This window comes from Aegilops tauschii, chromosome 7, assembly GCF_002575655.3.
Source record: "Aegilops tauschii subsp. strangulata cultivar AL8/78 chromosome 7, Aet v6.0, whole genome shotgun sequence".
NCBI classification, from domain to species: domain Eukaryota; kingdom Viridiplantae; phylum Streptophyta; class Magnoliopsida; order Poales; family Poaceae; genus Aegilops; species Aegilops tauschii.
Window position 1 is genome coordinate 193,061,885 of NC_053041.3, and position 17,075 is coordinate 193,078,959.

At 43.9% G+C, this 17,075-nt stretch overlaps 2 protein-coding genes across 5 annotated transcripts; one reads left to right on the forward strand and one right to left on the reverse strand.

The window, feature by feature from the left end:
• Positions 1-2,394: 2,394 nt before the first annotated feature.
• On the forward strand, positions 2,395-9,229 carry LOC109732665 (protein HOMOLOG OF MAMMALIAN LYST-INTERACTING PROTEIN 5). The gene is made up of 7 exons (XM_020291846.3): positions 2,395-4,008; positions 4,097-4,197; positions 5,895-6,004; positions 6,103-6,178; positions 6,290-6,427; positions 7,738-7,809; positions 7,919-9,229. The coding sequence occupies exons 1-7, from the start codon at positions 3,915-3,917 to the stop codon at positions 8,789-8,791; spliced, it is 1,464 nt and encodes a 487-aa protein (XP_020147435.1). The 5' UTR covers positions 2,395-3,914; the 3' UTR covers positions 8,792-9,229.
• Positions 9,230-9,504: 275 nt separating this feature from the next.
• Positions 9,505-15,442, reverse strand: LOC109732664 (uncharacterized). 4 transcript variants are annotated; one of them, XM_040394272.3, is made up of 6 exons: positions 14,985-15,442; positions 13,909-14,161; positions 11,709-13,117; positions 11,431-11,544; positions 11,128-11,279; positions 9,505-9,830 (listed from the first exon to the last, which is right to left on the reverse strand). In XM_040394272.3, the coding sequence occupies exons 1-6, from the start codon at positions 15,306-15,308 to the stop codon at positions 9,770-9,772; spliced, it is 2,313 nt and encodes a 770-aa protein (XP_040250206.1). In that variant the 5' UTR covers positions 15,309-15,442; the 3' UTR covers positions 9,505-9,769. The 4 variants fall into 4 exon arrangements, 3 of the variants coding, with proteins under 3 accessions (XP_040250206.1, XP_020147434.1, XP_045087062.1); XM_020291845.4 differs by having other exon boundaries at positions 13,909-14,245; XR_002225433.4 differs by having other exon boundaries at positions 9,625-9,830; positions 11,633-13,117; positions 13,909-14,245.
• Positions 15,443-17,075: the final 1,633 nt, after the last annotated feature.

Below are 17,075 nucleotides of genomic sequence, written 5' to 3' on the forward strand. Positions count from 1 at the left end.
TAGTGTACCTTTATAGCCACCCAGTTACGTTGTGACGTTTGGTACACCCAAAGCATTCCTACGGTATCCGGGAGTTGCACAATCTCATGGTCTAAGGAAACGATACTTGACATTAGAAAAGCTCTTAGCAAACGAACTACACGATCTTGTGCTATGCTTAGGATTGGGTCTTGTCCATCACATCATTCTCCTAATGATGTGATCCCGTTATCAATGACATCCAATGTCCATGGTCAGGAAACCATAACCATCTATTGATCAACGAGCTAGTCAACTAGAGGCTTACTAGGGACATGTTGTGGTCTATGTATTCACACATGTATTACGGTTTCTAGTTAATACAATTATAGCATGAACAATAGACAATTATCATGAACAAGGAAATACAATAATAACCATTTTATTATTGCCTCTAGGGCATATTTCCAACAAATTTTTCCTTAGTATTTCCTCGACCCCCTTTAACAGTACGGTGTTTCCTATGACTCAAGAAAGAGAAAATGAAACTACGAAAACAAAAGTCTTCACGCTTCATATTCCTCAAATGAATACCAAGTCTTCAAGGTCACACCAATTTCTTCACTTTCAAAGTCTTCAGAAATCCAAAGTCTTCAGTCGAAGAACTTCATTTTTAGGGGTCGACTTTCTCTGTAATTATCAAACTCCTCATAGACTTATAGATCTGTGTACACTCCCAAACGCATTAGTCCCTTAACCTATAAGTCTTCAATACACCAAAATTACTAAGGGGCACTAGATGCACTTACAACATGGGCCCTAAAGGCTCATTCTTAGGCTCGGGCGGGAAGCCGCATGGGGGCGGAGTGGGGTGGTGTCTTATGAGGACTCCTCTTCCCCTTAGGTTGTCCGAACCAAGGAGGGGGTTGCCCCTCCACAAGTTAGCTAGTGACACACATGTCCCCATGGAGACACCCCCCCGCGCGCATAGGCACCACACCCTCTTTCTTCTCCATCTAGTTGAGAACTAGACGGATCGCCGCTATGCTCTTCTTCCTCTAGTTTTATCTTGTCAGATTTTGTTCTGGGCGACGAAGTGTTGCTGGATCACTAATTTGGAACGCATGAATACTACAGATAGGTCGTCTACTCCGCCCCTCAATCAGTTGAATAATCTCATGGCAGGGAGGTATAACCTAGCTGTGAGAATTGTCGTATCATCATCAACTTTTTCTTCCTCTCCATTGCGATTTAGTTAGCGAGATCAGATATATCTTCATCTTCATAGTGATCCCAAGCTTGCTCATATGATGTATTCTTTTTTATTACGTAGTACGTTCCTCTACGCCTAGTGCCACTAGTCCTTCGGGTCTATATTGTGAGAACAATGAAGTCATTGGACAAGCTAAGGAACCTAGATCTCATCAGAAATCCAAACAAATACACATGCGTTATTATGTCAAATGGTAGAACATTGATCAGGAAGATGTAAAGATATGCAAGGTACACATGGATTTCAATATTGCGGATCCAACGTAGCCCCGCGACCTAAGCATGAGGTGCATACAATAGCTACGAGTATTATATATGTAATGCAAATGGGAGATTGTTAGAACTATGCCCTAGAGACAATCACGATGATGATTATATTTTGTTGTAGTCATGAATTATTAAATATTTCTTAAATAATAAAGTATTGACTAGGTGCTCTATTTGTGAAACTCTGTGATTCAACGGTTATTCTAAAGTAGTTTCTATTCCAAATTCATGCAAGAGAATATATGAATATTAGACTAGCACGTGTATTATTTGAAGACCATTTTCAAAGGTAATGGACATGGAGATATCAAAACCAATAATATGAATTTATGTTAGGAACATTGGGTTGGGCAGATCCAACTTAAGCATAGCTGGAATGCTTTTTTTGTCTCTTACCATGTGTATGTCACGGCCTTAGGGTGTGTTTGGTTGTAGAACCAAGTAGAATCGAATGTAATGGTTTTACCAGTAGAATGTAATGGTTCCATCTCCGTGTTTGGTAGACCCATTGAGATAGAATGCAATGGTTCTGTCTCGGTGTTTGGTTAGAGGAACATGATGCAATAAGTATCACTCAAATCATTCATCTCTTGCCCCTCTCACAAACCAATTCAACAACATTGGCAATGCCAACCAAGGTAATGGCTGAAAGATACCTAAAAGAATTTGAAGGAAAACAAAAGGAGCAATAGATGGCGTCTCCTTAGGATGAAGTCAAGATTGCAGCTAAAGCCGAAGTACATGACTTGTAATTCAGCACACCGTCGGCCGCTGTTCCTGACACAAATCAATCAGATAAAATGCACATCGCCGGTTGCATGAACATGGACTTGAGGTCGACGGGGGTGGGGTCATGCCTGCGGCCATCGTGCCGGTCGAGCCGCGCGAAGAAGCTCCATCCAACCGGCAGCGCCTACATATCCATCGTGCCGGCGCTCACAGCTCCATCCAACGGGCGGCGCCCGTAGCTCCATCCAGTCGGCGCTCTCATCCAGCAGGCATCTGCAACTCCATCCCACGGCGCCTGCTACTAGGTCGTTGCCGCCGCCCTGCTGCTACACGCCATGGGAGAGGAGGGACGGCGGGGATGCAAAGGACAACAGACGCTGTAGAGGTCATGAGGTAGTTTCGCCCGGCGACGGCTTAGGTCAAGAGAGAGGAGAGGTGTGAGAGCGTGGCGGTGCAGAGAATAGGTTCAGGAGAGGCGCGAGTGTGTTGTGCGAGTCGGGCGAGAGAGCCGTTTCGCGTGGTCCACTCGTTTTCGAGAAATCGCCTAGTTCGGGATAACAAGGGAATATGCCGCCGTTTCTGGAACGTGTGGGTTCTAGTTCTTTCGACGAACCAAACGCAGGTGGCCTCTTGGGACGGAATCGATCCGTCACGTTCCATCTTATGATAGAAACCAAACACACTCTTAGGCTGGCCATAGTGGGGTATCTTAGCCGGTATCATGCACTTGGGAGTAGCAAACATGCTGATATGACAGAGATTTAAAGAAGAGAAAGAGGGCTAGAGTAACATAGGTAGATACCGTAACATAATAAATGTATACTACTGTCATGGATGGTCATAGATAAGATCATTTATTATAATATACTACTCTATAATACTCTACGCCCTTCCTGGTTTATTGGTCCTTATTGTATTCTGTGTCAACTTTTGACCATAAATTTAACTAACAAAATGTTTATGCATGTCAGAAAAAATTATATCATTAAAAACTATGTTCAAATACGAATCCAACGATATAATTTTTGTTAACATGCATTAACATTTTATTTGTTAAATATTAGGTGAAATTTGGCACAAACTTCAAAGGGGACCAATAAACCAGGACGGAGGTAGTACTATGCACTATAAAGGTAGGAGTAGTATGCTTATTCTTCTTAGAGGCAGTCACATAACCGGTTGCTAATCAAAACAAAATACAAATACAAATACATACTCTTCTAGGCTTATGCTTATGATAGTACTTCCTCCGTAAAGAAATATAAAAGCGTTCAGATCATAGTATTTTTTATGGGTCTACCTAACCAAAGAAGAAGTGCAGGATAAAACAAAGGGCGGCCCCGTCTTAACGGTATATTTTCCCCGACCGTTCCTCACGGCACGGGACCGGGATCAGACGGTCGGCGAGTGAGACCACGGAAGGAGCAGGGTGCAAATACGCAGCAACGCAAGAACCTTCGCGTAAAAAACCACCCCAGCCCCACGATCGGAAAGAAGCTTCTCCCTCCCTCCCACCTCTACGGTTCCTTCCTGACGAAGCTGCGGCATCCTAGCAACGACTCCCAGAGCAGAAAACCTACCCAAATCCAACAAAACCCAACCAAATCGCCGCCTCCCGAACCCAAACCCCCAATCTCCACCCCCGCCGCCGCCCTCTCCCGTAGCGAGGCAGCCGTCCCCCGGGGCCGATGGGGAGCGGCACCGAGCCGGCCAAGGGGCTGCTGCCCTACCTGCAGCGCGCCGACGAGCTGCAGAAGCACGAGCCCCTCGTCGCCTACTACTGTGAGAGACGCCCCGCCGTCTATCTGCCTTGCGGCGATCGCCGCTGATTGCTAGGGTTCGATCTGAGATTTGGATTTGGTTTGAACAGGTCGGTTGTACGCGATGGAGAAGGGGCTGGTGATCCCGCAGAAGGAGCGCACCAAGATGACCAACTCCATCCTCGTCTCCCTCATCAACCAGCTCGAGAAGGTATCGTACACATCTGTCCCCTTTTTACTTTCGCTCGTTTCCTTAGGCGTTGTTTGGATAGGGCGTATGTACAGAATCTGTTCTCTATAAACCAGGAAAACGGTTCAACAGACTAAAATCTTGTTTGGCTACGATCACTAATCCCCGTATATAGGAAACTTGGTTCTCCAAAACCCTGGATTTCTGGTTTGTGGGAAATCTACTATTATCCGTTTTTCTAAAATCGCGATCGCTATATACGTGATTGTAACCGCTTCCCCCTCCGACGGCTCGTTTCCCAACAGCTTCGTGGCGCCAGTTTTGCGTTTTCTGCCGCTCACCTCCAGCCCCGACATGGCCGCCGTCAGGTGGCCGGCGTCGAGCATGGTACGGATGCGCCTGGACGGCAGCGTCTGAGGGGCGGCGGACCTGCAAATCAACTCGACCCGAGCAGAACCTATGTGGTGCCGAGAGGGATGCTCTGGACGTCCGGCATCGAGGCGCGGCGGACATGCCGGATGAGCTCGAGGAGCAGTTCTCCCCGCGCAGATCCTATGCGGGGCGACAAGGGATGTTCCTGGACAGCCGGCGTCGAGGGGCGGTGGACCTACGGGATGAACTCGAGGAGCAGCTCCCCAAGCAGAACCTATGTGGGCCGACGAGGGGCGCTCCTGTACGGCAAGCGCCGAGGGGCGGCAGACTGCGGGATTAGCGCGAGCAGCAGCTCTCCTTGTTCAGAGCCTATGGGCGACCAGGGAAGCCTCTCTGCGCAAACTCGTCGAGGCCGTCCCGTTGGGGGGAGTGCACCGGCATCGCAAAACAAGGGGAGGAGTGCACCGGCGTCTATGGGCTGAGAACGAACTACAGAAGAAGAATCGCAGGTGGAGCTTGCGAAGCCATCAGCAATGGCCAAAATTGGGGTTAGTAAGAGAGAGAAGGTCACGGAAGGAAGCTAATCGTTATCTATCCAAACAAGGAAATACACAAGCCAGTTTTACCCTTTTCCAAACCCAAACGTGTTATTATGTAAATCGGTAATCCAAAAATCAATTAGCAAAACTGATTTTGCTAAAATCCTGGTACAAACTCGTTTTCCATATACCGCCTCTTATCGAAACAACGCCTTAGGGGGGAAACTAAGCAGCTGTGGACTCTAATTTAGTCTGGATCTGTTGCGTTCGTCGCATCAAGGGTTTGGGAACAAGAACAAGGATGTATTTTGTTTTGATTAGCGACCGGTTATGTGACTGCCTGTAAGAAGAATATGGATATTTATCATTTGAGTGGTATGGTGATTTTGCTGTTGGCATGCAAGTGCACTGCAGTGAATAATTTATGAAGTCCCATGTTTCCATCGGAATCCTAGGAATTGACTCCACCTGAATTTATACTGATTCTCGTAATCAAGTAACGGGACCACTCAGCAATACGGGCTGATCTTCCATTGGCATCAAACTCCAATGGATCAGTACTAGTGTATGTCCTGTGTTCTCCATGCTTGTGACCACTTTGATGCCACCCACTGGTTCCAAATGTTGCGGTAGTGCTACGTGGTTGGATTGATTTTGGGCTTGTGATGTAAGTGTTGCCACTTGCTCACTTGCCTGTTTTGAATTAACAATCCATTTTATCACACCCTTAATCTGCTCCAGTATATATAGATTAGTAAGTTCATTTCTCTCAGATTTATTGTCCTAATTAAGTTTTGCATCCTCCAGGATAAGAAATCTTTGACCTTGGGGCCTGATGACCATCTTCATTTGGAGGGGTTTGCATCAAGTGTCTTTGCTAAAGCAGACAAACAGGATCGTGCTGGACGAGCTGACATGTATTATACTGCACAATTCTTATTCTGCTTCAGTCATATCAGGATTAGCTATTTGTAGTCCCACTAACACATTTGAAATAAATCTGCACATTTTGCAGAAACACTGCAAAAACCTTCTATGCCGCCAGCATCTTTTTTGAGATTCTCAGTCAGTTTGGTGAGCTTCAACCTGATGTAAGTGTCTCTTGATTTAAGCCTGATATGCTAATGTCTACAATTTTATTATGCAATGTTGAAACTTTCAGAATGTATGTATGTATTTATGCTTTAACTGGCCTTTAACAGCTTGAGCAGAAGCAGAAATATGCCATCTGGAAAGCTGCTGAAATTAGAAAAGCTCTCAAAGAAGGACGAAAGCCTGAAGCTGGCCCTCCTGGTGGGGACAAAGATGACGCACCTGCCAGCACCACTACAATTGATCATGTAACTTTCTTAACTCCGGCAATCCTTTCATTAATGATAGATACTAGTATTTGTTGGCAAATTTGGCTTTTCTATGATGCATTTGGTTGTTCACACGCCGCGGAATCAATAATTTGTTATTCAGCATTATTATTTTGAAAAGGGTAAATTGCAGCAGAGGTACAACAACTCACGAGGCTGGTTGAAGTATATGAAAAACTTAACTGTTGCTCAAATACAAACGTGAGTTAGTGTAGTTGCCTAATTCATTCATGGGGGGTCGAAATTACACCAGTTGGCTATCCTCACAGCATTTGGCAGTGCCAACATATTTGATGCCAGGCAGCAGCATCCCCCTGCCTTTGTCTGGTGTCCCTCTCTCCCTCTTTGTGTGCAAAACAGCAAAAGGGAGCACCACACTTACGTGGCACAGTGGTGACCCCCATATGCATGAGAATTGGCGACTGAGCAATTTTGATCTGTGATGAACCACTTAAACAACATCAGTGACAGATCTGAACAATGCTTTAGTTTGCTTATTACATGGTTGCCTTTGTGTATTGGTAGTGACACTGCATCCTTGTTTTTATCACTTCATCCAGTTTCTCTTCAATAAGTACCACTCCTAGTGTTCAGTTTTGAGAACTCTTAGAACTCAAGCACACACACAATTATCGTTTGTGGACAATAATTATCCATTCAACAAACAGACCATTTTGGCGTTCTACTCTGGAAGATACACGCATGAAATATTTTGTCCAGACATGCCCCAAGCCTTGTTATGACCAGTCTCTGTTTTCTTGTACCGTTTCCCAAAAAATATGTTGACAACCCTCCTGAACCTTACCAACAAGGCCGGGTGCTACCTGTGTTTTCCACTTTCGAAGTTACAATCAGTTTTCATCATTGCTAATATTGTTACTAAGGGGACATAAAATGGCAACCTTATGCAAAGTAAAAAAGAATATTCAATAGTTGGTTTCTTCATCTTGTTGTTACTTAAACATTGCGTGTTTGATTGGTTTGTGGTGATCTACAATGGACTTCAATACTGTTGCCTATATGTTTGATTATCTTTCAAACAAGATGTGATTGCTCATCAAATTGTGATGGCTCAGTAAAATGGTTTCTGTAACCATTATATACTTTGCATTCTCACACTGTAAAAGGTGCAAAAGGTTACTTTTACTTTTTCTTCATGCTGCATCGTTTTGTTGAATTAAGGTGCATGTCTCACAGCATGGAAGAATAATAGCAGACGTGCAACAGTACTGCTGTGTAGATTTCACATTCACTGATTAACAGTCACTTATTTTTGGTCTATTAATCAGGATATGGGGCGAAGCCAGTCTTTTGGTAACCGGCAGAATGGAAATGAAGCATCACCTCATCCTATAGACAAGGTCATTCGGCTAGTCTTTATTTAATTCTTCGTCTTTGTTGAAGAATCTTTTTTTAGGGATTGTTGAAGAAGTTTTAGTTTTCTTAATTTTATTATCTTCCTGTATACAGGATTTTAGCAGGAGGGATAGCTTTTCTGCTGTCCAGCCAGGAAATATATCTTCTCGACAAGGTGCAGAGAAGTTCAATGATCATGTCTCTGCCCAGACACATTTTTCACCACCACCTCCACCGTCTGAGTTTTCATCTCCACAGTCCCAGTTTTCACCCCCACCACATTCATCTTATTCCTCTCCCTCATACCAAGGAACAGATTACCCTCCTCCTGATGTCCACAACCCACACCCCAATTATTCATCTCCCTCGTACACAAGCACAGACTACCCTACCAATGAGGTCCATAAACCACCATCCAATTATTCACCACCCCCATACACAAGAGCAGACCATCCTTCGGACGATGGCTACAATCCTCAGAGCAATGATAAGCCGGACATTTCAGCTTATCCTCAGACATACCACCAGCCACCCTACACAATTGAACCCCAGCACACCTCTCAAAACTACTACGCTACAGAAACCCCACCTGCTCCATACAACTACCCTAATTTCCAGTCTTACCCAAGCTTCCAGGACAGCACACTACCTTCTGTCACAACCCATCAACCTCCATTCCATCCTGCTAGTGATGGTGGTGTGCCAACTGCTCCATCATACTCTCCTCCGGCATCAAATCATCCTGCACCAACACAGTACCATCCGAGTGCTGATGCTACACACCAGGTTACCCCTCCCGCTGCGCCACCAGCTAGCCAATACGCGTATGACAGCAATTACCAGCCGGCAGTCGAGAAGATCGCTGAGGCTCACAAAGCAGCAAGATTTGCCGTTGGTGCTCTTGCGTTTGATGACGTGTCGATTGCCGTGGAGCACCTGAAGCGCGCGCTGGATCTCCTGACGAACCCTTCTGCAGAAACTCACTAGCTGTCTGGTCCTCAAAGAAGACGTCTTGTGTAAATACGCTATACTGTAATTACGACCAACATGGAGATGGAGGTGTTGCCTGGTTGCATAGATACAAGATCGCTGGGGTGGCTACACAAATCTAGGAGATGAAAGGTCTTTAGCAAACTGTTTCTTGTGTCACATTGAGTCATCTGTTTCCAGAGTTCTGTGATATTTGGCCATTGCTTGGAATGCATATCCTCAAGTGGTGATGGTTGTTGATACAGTTTGCTTCATTCAAGTTTGTGGTTTGATTACCAGCCATTTTTATACCTGAATAAAATGTTGAAGATTCCCACTCTGCAAGGTAATAAGTCTCATGGATGATTCTTTGCATGTCGCTAATGGACTTTTCTACACCCATGTAACACCTTTGTAATGCAATGTTATCTCAAAATAGTGTTTTAATCCCTCAAATTGACTTTTCTACCCCTATGTACCTTTGTAATGCAATGATATTTAATCCCTCAAATGGAGTGTGATTATTGAGTTGATGCAACCAAAAAAATGAATAGAAAAGAAAAGATATGGAGGCCGCATTAAGGCAACTTCTGCCACATCCACCACGGCCTCCATATCCATATGAAGCACGCTTCATATCCTATATGGCGACTATTCTAGAGTTGCTCATAACGTTGAATTTGGGCATCAAATGGCAAAACAACTTCTCTGCCAGGTCCATCGACATCTCATGCAGAAGGTGAAATGATTTTTAAGGGTACCAGGTAAATCAAGGGTCTAAATTTTGCAACAACTCCACAGGAAATAGCTCAAGTTGATAGGAAGCAAGGAGGCAAACCCGCAGCAAGATCTGAACCAGTACACATCATTCTATAATATAGTAACAATGCATATGAACCTCACTTCAGCTTCATCCTTCACATATACATCCAGCAAAATGGCTGGAATGAGAGACGAACGGCAATGTACAGTTGTGAACTGTGATTCAAAAGAATGTCAGAAAACCATCGAACTATCAACACTAACAAAACTGCCTGTGCATTCATCATACTTCCACCTGCAAAATAATTGGATACATAATTAGCTTACCTCTGTTGGGAGTGGCTAATAATTTTTTACGTCCGAACGAGAATACGAGACAATACTGGAAACTGTGTCAACACCCATCATTAATAACCAGTTCATGTATAATATGACTCCTTAAGATTCCAAAAAGGTTTCAGAAAATGGCTTCAACAGAAACATTTCTGTGTGGCCAGCATAGAATATTTCACGCATAAGATAGACTCCAGTCGCATCTCTGAGCAGGGCTGTAAAAAGGCCCAGGCTCAGTAAGATACTCAATGGATCGAGGATCAATCTGTCAGGGAGTTTGCGCCAAAGGTGTTGGTGGCGATGGCCACGAAAACAGTGATTGCGCGAACTAAGGTCCGTACAATGATCTTTCATAGTTCAACTACTACTGTATCCTATATTACTACTAGTCAAGTGTCAAGAGCACGATCCAGATGTACAATATTGCCATCCAGGATCACAAAAGAACCCAACCAATCTTGGCTAGCAGAATCAAATCTTGCAGAATATACAAGGTCACTACATGATTCGACAAATGTGATGCACCCCTGCTCTGGATCAACAAATAAATCATGGTTCGGCAGCCCTCCAAGTCAGGTGGTTCATTTTCTTCCATGTTGAACTATGGAAAAATAAATGCATGATTGGGAATTGTTACATGCTATTTATCTCTCAACTTGTGCTAGTAACACTCTGTCCCTCACTGCAGCCTGTTCGTACAACTCCTTCTATGACTATTGAATCATGAGTGGCAATCTGGATAATAGGGACAAAATTCTTAAACATTTCTAGCAAAACGGTTGCAAAATGACCAATAGTGGAAGTCGACCCAACGACCAGCACAGTAGTCAGGCAAAGTAGGAAATGATGTGTTCAGCACTACAAGCTTCCAGTGTTCTTTTCAAGAAAAGATGTCATGATTATACAATTATCATTTGAAGATTACGAAACTTTCTTCTCCAATTAGCTGAGAAATTACAAAATGAGTAGGAATCAAGGAATGTATAAGGAATAAGGAGAAACAAACCAAAATCAGCCGTTTATAAAACTGAGCTGGCTTAATGATTTGTCCCACAGATGCCACTCAGCCACCACTACCCTGTTTTGTTTTGTGTCATTGACTTATTATTTGTGTGGGTAGTTCTAATTATTAAATCCAAGCAAAGCTACAGGAACATCACTTATTTCCAGTGCTACACAAAGTTACAATAAATTTCTGATTTCAAGTTTCAACTAATCATACTAATACAAGGTAGTATATCAGAAGATTGGAAACAAACCTGCCAAAGAAAATTGGATGTAGCTCACTATCTGAACTGACCACCTGATTTCTTCTATTAGTCTCTTCTCTAAACTTGTCAACATGCAACACATCACATGGGCCACAAATTGAAGAAATCATTACTGTTCTTTGATCATTTGAAGCATATACCTGTAAGAAGACACCACCACAAAGGAAAACGAACAAACTATTAGCATCTACGACAACATAGGTTGGTTGTGGTTTTTGGCGCATGTGGATTAAATATTTTCTATCTAACCCCAAATTCTGACTTGCAGTTTCATCAAAACGCTTGGCTCACCTCATTCTCTTCAGGAGAACATGGTTTGGTAGCCGATTCTGGAATGTCCGAAGCAAAGAAATATGTATTAACCATAGCCAGCTTAGATTGGGAGCCATGCTCTTCCCACAGTGACTGCAAAAGATAGCAGAAAAGACTGTTTTACAGAGAATACACACTCTACGATAAACAGTGTTCGACATACGAAGAGGGGAGTGCTAACCTTTCAACATCCTAGCATGCAAACAGGTTTAAATTTACGCCATAGTCGAGGGAATAATACAAAAATGGAAATATACCTGCAGCTTGGATGGAGCAGACTTGCCATCTTTGGAACCAATCAAAATATGATCTTGGAGATTGTATGTTATACCATCAACAATACAGGAGTTATAATAAGTTATGTTGCCCACAACTTTCAGGGCATCGCCAACCCAATCCACATCACCAAGATCTGAGCTGTAACCTAAAGCTTCACTCTTTGGACCTGCCATAACTTCATGCTTAGCACATAAGTCCATGTTTGATGTCACCAGATACACATTGTTATGTTCTGACATGGCATTAACTTCTGTTGTTTCATCATCCTGAGGACACCCTATTCCAATATCAGCGGCTACATCTTCTTGATGTGTTTGATCTGCTGGTGTTCTACCGCTGCTGGTTGTTTGTTCGTCCTTGTTCAGAAGTTGGTCAGAGTTTCCTTCTATTCCACACATTTCAGATGAGTCAATGAAGGAATGTTCGGAATTTCCTCCGTAAAAAATTGCAGTAGTCTGCAGTGTGGAATCATTTACTGAATTCACAGCACATGGAAGTAACTCAATGGTCTCTCTTTGCTTATGAGACTGTTCCGACAGATTTCCAGCAGCACTATATGTTGATCCTCCACTACTTTCAATTTGACTGGAGGATTCCATGGTCTTTGTAACTAAGCTTCTTGAAGGTGGGCCATGTCCTTCCTTTTGTTTGGACAGAGTGTCAGTATGTTTAGTGTTTTCCTTTTGATATTCAGAAGCAGAGGCCAATTGTGCTTTTGAACTAGCAGTGTCTAAGGCCAACATGTCACTGTTACGTACAGACCTACCAGGTTCACTGGAGTTATGCTTGATAAAACTTCCATTTCCTGCCACTTCTTCACTATCTTTTGTGCGTGGGTTTCCTGGTGCTCTCTGCGAAGTTACACCTCTAGCCTTTGATGCAACAATTGTTCTTGTAACCTTGCCATATTTTGGAGGCAGAGGTTTGCCCTTACTATACGTTACACAGGTTGGACAATACCAATCTACAATTGACAGGCCTTCATTCCCATCCTGCTTTAGACATTTTAAGTGTACACCCCTCTCGCAAGCATCACAAACGAGCAAACTCTCCACATCAGTGATAAATGTTTTACATATTTGACAGTCCAGCCGAGCATGCATATACTCAGTTGATGGTACCGTCCAGCTAGGATGGTTGGCAGGTTGGTGCAGAACCAGTTGAACATTTTTCGCTATCGCATTGTGATTGGAGAAGCAGGGTTCCTGTTGAACAAATGCTGCTGCTCCCGGTGGAACATGATCTCCTATAGCAATGTTCCTGTTGACAGGTTGAGCCGAAGGTGCCTTCTTTTCATGAGATTTCCCTGCACTAGAACTCTGGACTCTGCTTTGGCTGGACCTAGTAGCAGTAAAATGAGCTGATTTATTTGTCTGGCCAATAGTTGCTGCAACAAAGGTGACAAAGAAAAAAAATACCTATTGAGTCAGCAGATTCGAAGGAATGCATCTTACTCAAAATCAAACGTACCAGAATAGCATGGTGTGAATATCTTCTAAAAAAAAGTTTATCTACCCCTGCCATTTTACCTACGTTCCACTAGGAGCATAAAGATAGGGTGGAAGTGTTTGTGAATTGATATTATGAATAAGAGAACATTGGTATCGTAGTAATAATACTGTTGTGAAATCTAGTGCTGTGTAGTTTCTGCATATAACTTCACATTAGCTGATTCTATAACCAGGGTATACATCTTTAGGTTAACAGATATGGAAAATATTTTGCACTTACAGTAGTAGGCATTCCAATTGATACTTTTGTTCAAACATGACACAATTGTGATAACATGGTACCGACATGCACTAGTATCTCATGTAAGAATAATATACAACCTAATCATACATTCTAAAATAGGAAAAAACATATGATTTGTACAAAGTACCTGCAGTGCTAGTTAAGCTAAAATTTAGATTGATGCACACAGCAAAAAATGCATACTAGTGGAACTAACTATTCCTGGAAGTAAAGGATGAGCTTCTTAAGGAACATATTTATCTTTCTGCATGGAATGTAAGATATTGCTATTCATTTGAATGAAATTAGGAGCTAGACCAGGTTCAAACGTTAAACATAAGCACCAGCTGTCTTGAGAATAGGAGGAACATTTAATTCAAAAAATATGAAAATGAGTAAAGTGGATAGTGTAAGGCAAGCATGGATGTAACAACGACACATTACCTCCACTTTTTCTGAAATTAGGACAATTAACAGCTTTTTCCACTTCAATATTCGCAGAACCAACCGGTGGCAGAGAAACAATTGAAGGAAGGTTAGCTGATTTGGAAGAAGATACTCCTGCTGGTGTTTCATTTGGTCGGGATTGCTTCAAGATAGAAGAAGACATAGTTATTGGGGTTGGGGTTGAGGCAGGGAATGACCCAGCAGCTGACAGGTTCCTGGTTAATTCAGCGGTGGACTTGGAAACTCCATCCTGGAATATAGCATTTGCACTTGAGGTTGTTGTCTGGGGAATATTAATGGTTGGACGTACTAGAGATTCGTTGACTTGTTCCATCTATTTCACAAAAGGAAAGACCAAAGAGAAATCATTAAAGATGCTTTAAATTTTGGTTAGCATATGTGCACCAATATATCGAACTAGATTATAGTATATTAATATGCTGATTAATGAAGCGGAAGAAATTTGACTCCCAAAGCTAAAACCTATCATGACCACTATGAAAATTGAACTGGCCATATTGTGTAAACTGAAATACTTCCTTATAAAATAAGAAAACTATTCAGATTTTTGTCACTTGATGGTTTATGCAACACATATATAGCTAAACTTATTCACATCTGTCATTGGATATGGAGATACGCTGTATCCTCAAGTACCGCCGGCACTCGCCGCCACTGCCATCGCCTGCACTCGTGGGTCGCTGCCATCCCCATCTTCCTCCACGTGATGCTGCCACCATGATCCCTCGGCCTTCTCCTTCTGTGCTGGCAGCCGCCTTCTTCCTTCACCCAGGCAGCAGGTACCTCCGCGCCTCTCGTCCCTTCTCTGTTTTCTGCACTTTCTGCTCTTTTTTCTTTGTTTGCTTGGCTAATGGCTACTAGTTCGTACTCCTAATAAACGATAGTATGTGCTTAATACTATATTATGTGTGGCTTGCTGCTGTTGTTTACATACAGGGTGCCTGGCTCTCCACTGAACAGAGAGAAGCAGAGAGCAATGCCTCTATGTAGATCCACCGAACAGGCTTAATTAGGACACAACAAATGGGCCGAATCAAGGGAGGGTGTCAAACCTTGCGCTTGGTAAGAACGACCCTCTCGGCGATCGAGGCCCTGCGGGGGCGGTAGCCCATGGCGGCGGGATCCCTGGCGCGGCCGAGCCCGAGGTCCTCGACGAGCGCGCGCACGGCCTCCCTCGGGTACAGCTCCTTGGGCCGCATCTCGACGGCCGCCACCGACGCCGCGAGCCGCCACCGCGCCTCCGCCACGAGCGCGCGCTCCGCCGCTGTGGGCGCCCTGCCGCCCCGGGCCTCCCCGGCAGCCGCCAGCACCATCACGATCTCCGCCACCCGCCCCAGCTCCCCGGCCCCCCGCGGCCGCTTCCGCCCGCTGCCCATGGCGCGGTGGAGGGGGCGCTTCTAGAAGGTCCTGGAAGGCGACGGGGAGTTTGAAAGGCTCGCTTGGCGCCAGGTTTGAGTGGGGGCAGGGGAGTGGCGCTGAGGATTCCGGAGGGTTTGAGCGGCGAGACCGCGCGAGGGGGGCAGAGATCAGAGAAGGTTCTGCATCTAGACCTACGGATGGGGCTACTAAATAGATCGGACAGCCAGGAAGGTTCGGGCCACGAAATCTGACGGCCAGAAATGGTATGGGCGTGGCAGCCACGGATGATGGGAGGGAAGCATTTGGAAGGTATAGATGTGGTTGGTGATGATGGTATGCATGTCATCCGATACTTCTAACTGTTCAATCTACATCTAACACATGTGAGACAAATTGTGTATTTTTGCATAAAGATCCTTGCTAGTCTGCTCCTTGGTTGCAGAAAACTCTTTAGTCTCTCCAGACAAGTTCATCACCCTATCCAAACGGCTGGGGATGGACGAATTATTAATAGAGCCTGCAAAGTTGACCATGTTGGAACGACTATATGGGAGTTCCTATTTCTTTTGCCAGATCAAATTTTGTACGTGTTGGGGTTTTCAAATGCTTGAGAGATGATTGTCGTTACTGCCTGATATTTGTGGTGGGAAAGGCATAAACTAGTACATGAGATAGTTTAGAGTGCATATCAGGTTTCTATGGGGATCTGTACGCTTACAACTAATTTTGTTATTGCCTCCTCTCTAAAGGCTATCTTGAAAAGAGAGGGCTGGATAAGGCCTTCGGGGGTTTTGTCAAACTTAATGTTGATGTATCTTTTGATCAAAATCTGCTTAGGGGCAATGCCTGGTTCTGGGGAATGACAAGGGCAAATTCATTTGGGGGGTGGGGAGATAGATTGGTGTGTGAATGTCGTGACGGTTGAAGCTCTGGCTCCTAGATCCAGTCTTTCCCTTGCGCAAAGGGCATGATTCAATCGTGACCTTACAAACTGACAATTTGGAGGTCTTTGATACCATGAAGAATGAAGGACAATCTACGAGAGCGGCGGCGGCGGCTATTTTGACGATTGTTATCATTTTGCTTGTGATTTTTCTAGTTCTAGGTTCAAGCATGAAAATAATCGATGTTGTGAACCATAGACGATCTCACAGACAACACCATCAAGACGAGAAGACTTGAGGAAAAACTCTTTACCGAGCAAATGATGTCGCCACGATCAATGACGCGTCACTTGAGATGTTCAAGTAGGGTGCTTTCAATGTGCTTCATGTTAACTTTACCAATAAAAAGTACTCGCTTCGCTTCATATTAGTTGTCGCTGAAGTAAATACCACTTTAAAAAAAATCTTTTTTACAACTGATTTCTTCCTTCATTCCATCAAAACGATTGTATCACTTACAAGGAAGGAGATCAGCTCATCTGATGGCGAATCCATCCAAACACTAGGAGTAGAGTACTTATGATACAAGCACGGGTGATGTCAATGATGCCGAGGGAATAAAAATACCTAGGACTTACACTCCTAATTATTTTCAATTAAGTGGAGAGGACGAGACGGACAAAGCGCTGGCTGTTGTCACCTGTGTGGAAGTATTTCTTGATTCAATTTCAAAAGATAAGGAACATGTTGATTTGTTTTTTAAGGAAAAGGAGCAACGTGAGCACTACTTCCAACCTTTGAGCGATGCATATCCAAATAATAAAGATGTACGTATAGCTGAGTATATGTGGGATTCTAGTTGGAAAGACAGAGATTCAGTTCATTGGTTTGAAAGGAAAA

What these genes read in the sequence shown, in the direction of transcription:
- LOC109732664 (XM_020291845.4), bottom strand. Translation starts at nt 15,308, where the DNA reads ATGGGCAGCGGGCGGAAGCGGCCGCGGGGGGCCGGGGAGCTGGGGCGG. An exon ending in TCGTTCTTACCAAGCGCAAG is followed by an intron (nt 14,246 to 14,984) that starts GTTTGACACCCT and finishes TTTGTGAAATAG; the next exon opens with ATGGAACAAGTCAACGAATC. An exon ending in CTGCTCCATCCAAGCTGCAG is followed by an intron (nt 11,545 to 11,708) that starts GTATATTTCCAT and finishes TATCTTTTGCAG; the next exon opens with TCACTGTGGGAAGAGCATGG.
- LOC109732665 (XM_020291846.3), top strand. Translation starts at nt 3,915, where the DNA reads ATGGGGAGCGGCACCGAGCCGGCCAAGGGGCTGCTGCCCTACCTGCAG. An exon ending in GCACCACTACAATTGATCAT is followed by an intron (nt 6,428 to 7,737) that starts GTAACTTTCTTA and finishes TCTATTAATCAG; the next exon opens with GATATGGGGCGAAGCCAGTC. An exon ending in CACCTCATCCTATAGACAAG is followed by an intron (nt 7,810 to 7,918) that starts GTCATTCGGCTA and finishes TCCTGTATACAG; the next exon opens with GATTTTAGCAGGAGGGATAG.